At 49.5% G+C, this 5,578-nt stretch overlaps 1 protein-coding gene across 1 annotated transcript in view; it reads left to right on the top strand.

Moving 5' to 3' along the window:
* Nucleotides 1–5,578, top strand: part of FAM47E (family with sequence similarity 47 member E) — a 29,441-nt gene that overhangs the window by 404 nt on the left and 23,459 nt on the right. Inside the window, exon 2 of the mRNA XM_006754543.2 lies at nt 3,268–3,637. Coding sequence (XP_006754606.2) covers nt 3,268–3,637 — 370 coding nt within the window. The remainder of the gene's footprint in view (nt 1–3,267; nt 3,638–5,578) is intronic.

The raw sequence follows: 5,578 nt of genomic DNA, 5'->3' as shown, positions 1-5,578 counted from the left end.
GGAGCTGGGCTGCAGGCCAGCCTGCCTTTCCTCTTCAAGGTCCCCAGCACATAAATGATTATAATATAAAATAACCAGCGCTCGACGCTGTTTATCGCAAAGGACACTTTTTTCCCTGTTATCCTTACAACCCCTAGGGAATGCAGATTAAAATACCAATCCCAGATGGGAACCTGATGGCCACAGAGTCCTCTGTGGAGCCTGGTTTAGTGCAGGCGCACCCTTCTCCGAGGCAGCCACCTGGACCCCGCGCCCCGCGGGAGCTCGGCTGCGCCTGGAGCTGTCCGCCACCCGGGGGCGAGCTGCGCCTGGGTTTGGGGACAGCCTCGGGTCCTAGGGCGGTCCGCTGCCATTCTGAGGGCAGAGACCAGGGCTTTTTTTCCTTTGCTGATTCCTTGCGTTTATGAGAATGGAATTCTGCGCTCTTGGGGGCTGGGCGACGTGGGTAAAGATCCCCAAGTCTAGAATCGGAAAGGCTGGAGTCCAGGGCTAGTGCGCCTCTGGCTTGCAAGGTGGCCTTAGGCGAGTTCGTTGCTCCTTCTGGGCTCAGTTTTAACTGTAACACAGAGGCAATCAGCCCTAGCTGATTTTGCTCAATGGATAGAGCCTCGGCCTGCAGACAGAAGGGTCCCAGGTTCGATTCTGGTCAAGGGCCTGTGCCTTGGTTGCGGGCACATCCCCGGTAGGGGGCGTGCAGGAGGCAGCTGATGGATGTTTCTCTCTCATCGATGTTTCTAACTATCCCTCTCCCTTCCCCTCTGTAAAAAAAATCAATAACATATGTTAAAAAAATAAAACAATCAGCACAATCAGTTGTATAGGATTGTTGTGAGGAGTAACCGGCAGTACAGGTGAAGCAGTTACTGGCACGTGGTATGCACTGGACACATGGTAGCAATTATAAGCTCTGTGGGAATTCCCTTTATCGCCCATTTTCAAACCTTTTCCCTTCTTTTTTATTGACAAACCTTTTGTGTTGAAGTAATGATAGACTCACAAGAAGTTGCAAAAACAGTGCAGAGATCCCAAATACCCTTCCCCCAGCTGCTTCTTACATAACTATAATACAGTGGCAACGGGGGAAATCTACATTGACACAATGTATTAATTAGACTATAAACCTTACTCGGATTTTACCAGTTTTTACTTGCATTCCTGTGCGTATAGTTCTGTAAAATGTTGTCATATGTACACATCAAGATACACAACTGTTTTTTCATCTCAAGGAATTAGTGCAGTGGTTCTCAACCTTCCTAATGCCGCGGCCCTTTAATACAGTTCCTCATGTTGTGGTGACCCCCAACCATAAAATTATTTTCGTTGCTACTTCATAACTGTAATTTTGCTACTATTATGAATCATAATGTAAATATCTGATACACAGGATGTATTTTCATTGTTACAAATTGAACATAATTAAAGCATAGTGATTAATCACAAAAACAATATGTAATTCTATATGTGTTTTCCGATGGTCTTAGGCGTCCTCTTTGACAGGGTCGTTCGACCCCCAAAGGGGTCGCGCGAACCACAGGTTGAGAACTGCTGAATTAATGGTTGCAAAAGGGTTGGGGGTGAGGAAAGGAATGATGATTTAAAGGGGTAGCGCAACTAAAGGGGCTTCCTTGGCAACCATTAATTTGTTCTCCATATCGTTGATATTGTTCTTTTCAGGATGTTGATAATTAAGATAATATAGGTTAAACGAAATGCCAAGGTCATTCAGCTAGTTAGTGTCTAGTTGTCACTGGGATCCAGGTTTTCCCACTGCACTGTCTCCCTTTAAACCGATAGGAAGGAGCCCTAGAAGGGGCCGCCACTGTGAGTGTCCTTTACAAAGAGAATGAACAGATGGACTGTGGTGGCAGCGGTTGATAATCATGGATTAGCAGCAGCGGCAAACTATGGCCCACGGGCCGGATTCAGCCCGTTTGAAATGAATAAAACTAAAAAAAAAGAGACCTTACCCTTTTATGTAATGACTAGGGGCCCAGCCTGCCCCTCTCACATACTGGGAGCCCTCAGACGTTGACCCCCATCACCCTCCAATCGCAGGATCGGCCCCTTGCCTAGGACTGATGCCTCTGACAGAGGTGTCAGGCCTGGGCAGGGAACCCTCATTTCCCCCCATCACGGGTTCTGCCCCCAGCCCCCTCTGATTGCTGGCTCCGCCCCCCGCCCAGGCCTGATGCCTTGGCCAGAGGAGTTGACCCTCATCACCCTCCGATCGCGGATCACCGGATCGGCCCCTTGCCCAAGCCTGAGGCCTCCGGCAGAGGTGTCAGGCCTGGGCAGGGGACCCCAAGCTCCCCGCAGTGGCAGGCTCTGCCCCTGCCCAGGCCTAACGCCTCTGGCCGAGGCTTCTGGCGCAGGCAGCAAGGACCCTCAGCAGCAACGGTGCCGTGATCGCGAGGGCTCCACCCCTGCCCCCGCAGGACGCCTCTGGCTGAGGCGTCCGGCCCAGGCAGCGGGGACCCACAGCTGCAGTGGCCCCATGATCTTGGGCTCTGCTTTAGGCCCAAGCAAGGGACCCCTAGCTCCCGGGACTGCCAGCTTCAACCGTGCCCAGCTCCCATTGCTGGCTCCACCCCTACTTCCTGTTATCACTGGCCAGGGTGGCAAAGGTGCCCGATCCTCCAATCATGGCTTCCCTGCATTGTGCCTAATATGCAAATTAACCGCCATCTCTGTTGTCAGTTAACTGCCATCTGAGTTGGCAGTTAATTTGCATATAGCCCTGATTAGCCAATGAAAAGGGAAGCGGTCGTACGCCAATTACCATGTTTCTCTTTTATTAGTGTAGATGTTTACTTTGAATTTATATTAGTTCACACAAACACTTCATCCATGCTTTTGTTCCGGCCCTCTGGTCCAGTTTAAGAACCCATTGTGGCCCTCGAGTCAAAAAGTTTGCCCACCCCTTGATTAGAGTTACACATAGTGACATGAATAGGTCTTTATAAAATTGGGCTGGTAAACAAATAGTACCATTTATGTAAATTAAGAATACATGCACATGAAAGGATAACACAGGCATTATAAGAATGTGTACAAACAAAAGGGTGCATTACAAATCTGTTAGAGTGATTCTACTTATGCAGCGGGGAGCGATGAGAGTGGGATATGGGGATTACATAGAATAAGGAAGACAGGAGAGGGACCGTATACAGACCAGTGACAACAGGCCATGAACTTAGGAGTGTGATTAACTCAGCCTTCTCCCACCGGATCTTTGTGGTTCCATATACTGAGCATGTTCTCTTTCAGGTGTAAAGAGAATTTGCCTTCCCAGTTTTCCACGAAACATGAGAATAGGCAGTTACATCCCACCTTCATGAACACCCAACGGTGGGTATTTGTGAAAAAGGGACTGGATGACTTCAGGTATGGCTGCCCTTCTTGTGAGAATATGATCACTCGGGGCCTTCCGGAGCATCCTGCCCCCCAGAGGTATAGCAGAGGTCCCCGACCTCCCCCCACAAAGAGGCCGAGCTACCTGCCCATGGGCGCAGCCCTGTGTTCCAGGCTTTCCGCAGCCCAGCAGGCCCGGAAGTCATTCCTGGAGGAAATCGAAGCCCAGCTGACCCGGCATCCCCTGGCTCGCTACCCGGACCTGGAGGAAAGCATGCCTCTGGAGGTGATCACCTGTCCTCGGGTGTGGGAGGGTCTTCACGGAGGTGGGGGAGGGGGGCGCTAGAAAGAATTCTCCTTAGACAGCTGGGGCTTTTTTCCTTGGGGGTGACAGCTTGTAAGGAGGAGAGGACGAGGAGTGTCTCCCAGGGTGAGTTTTCATGGGGCTTGGAGCAGCCTCCCTTCAGCAGCATTTCCCTTTGCTTCCAGTGAGGCTGCCAACTTACCACAGTCTAACCGCTGGGACCGTGAGACTTTTCCCTGGAAGGTTCTACCAGTCTACTTTGCCTGGGACTTTTTTGGGGAGGAATGTGATGGGGGTGGTGGGATCGTTCAGTCTTACTCCTGTCACTTAAACCTGCTCTTGGGAGGTGTCCGTAAGTATTTACTAACTGATAGGTATAAGGCATATGAGAACCAGAAAGGTCACAGGGAAAATTCACCAAATTGTCAGTCTAGGGGGTGGGCGGCAGTGGCATAATCCTCAGCATGTGTCTCTAGTTTTTGTGTGTTTTTTTAAAAAAAATCTTCATTGGTTTTCATTGGATGTTGCAGATTGGCATCTTAATGTAGAAAGTCCTAAACTACCATATTAGCATTTTTTTTAAAGTGTATCTTTATTGTTGAGAATATTACAGTTGCCCCTTTGTTTATTTGTGATTTTCTCCCCCCATTGACCTCGTCTACCCTGCACCCACCCCTCCAGGCCTTCACCACTCTATTGTCTCTAGTTCTTGTATCTCCAAAGGCTTCCACACCACCAGGCATGCGGGCTTTCAAACAGGAAGGGGTAAGGGGCAAAGGTTAAAGGGTACATGCCAGCTGACTGTTTTTCATTAGACAAATACAGTTGGCCCTTGAACAGGATCGAACTGCCCAGGTCCACTTACACGGGGATTTTTTGATGAATACAGTTGGCCCTTCCTAGCGATGGGTTCGCTTGTGCAGATTCAACCAACTGCATATAGAAAACAGTATATTCACATTCCCAACCATGGACCTAAAATACTGGTTTTGATTTGCGGTTGATTGAATCCATGGATGCTATGGGCTGACTACAGAGTCAGACGTTCTATGTGGATTTTCGACAGTGCAGGGGTTGGCACCCCGTATCCCTGTGTTGTTCAGAGGTCAACGGTGAGAGCTTTTCAGTAAACAGCTCATTCACCCAGATGCTCAGGAGTCCAGGAAATTGAGTCTCATGGTTGGCATGGCAGTGTTGAACACAATACGAACAAGTGTTTTAGATTTAAAGCAAAAGAGCAGAATGGATATTGGGCAGGGAACTAGCAGTGCTTGCTCCCACCCTGCAGTCTGTTCCTACACAGCGAGCACGGCAGTTGTTCAGAAAGCCCCCTAGCGGCCCCTTCTCAGTCAGAGGGAGGTCCTTGGCGGTGTCCCAAAGGCCCTGTGTGTTCTGCTCCCTGCCTACCTCTCTGCTGCTCCCCCGCCAATCTGGCCGCCTCCCGCTCTGCTCTCACCAGTGCAGCCACTCCGGCCCCTGCCTGCTCTGTCTGTGAACATTACAAACATTTCCAATTCAGATCCCTGTTCCTGTGTCCGGGACACTTGCCTCGCATGTCTGCCTAGCTCAGTGGTCGGCAAACTCATTAGTCAACAGAGCCAAATATCAACAGTACAACGACTGAAATTTCTTTTGAGAGCCAAATTTTTAAAACTTAAACTATATAGGTAGGTACATTGTTATTAACTTAATTAGGGTACTCCTAAGCTGGCCTTTGCTAAAAATGTCCTCAATCTGAGGGGCCAACCTCAGCGAATGTATCCCTACTTCTTCTAAACCCACTTCTTCAAAATAGACTCGCCCAGGCCAAAAACCGACTTCTGTGCACGGGCCGTGAAGTTTTAATCACACTGTACGTGTGCACCTAGATGTGGTATTTTGTGGAAGAGCCACACTCAAGGGGCCAAAGAGCCACAGTTTGCA

This window comes from Myotis davidii, unplaced genomic scaffold, assembly GCF_000327345.1.
Source record: "Myotis davidii unplaced genomic scaffold, ASM32734v1 scaffold892, whole genome shotgun sequence".
NCBI classification, from domain to species: Eukaryota; Metazoa; Chordata; class Mammalia; order Chiroptera; family Vespertilionidae; genus Myotis; species Myotis davidii.
This window is presented reverse-complemented; position numbering and strand designations above follow the sequence as displayed.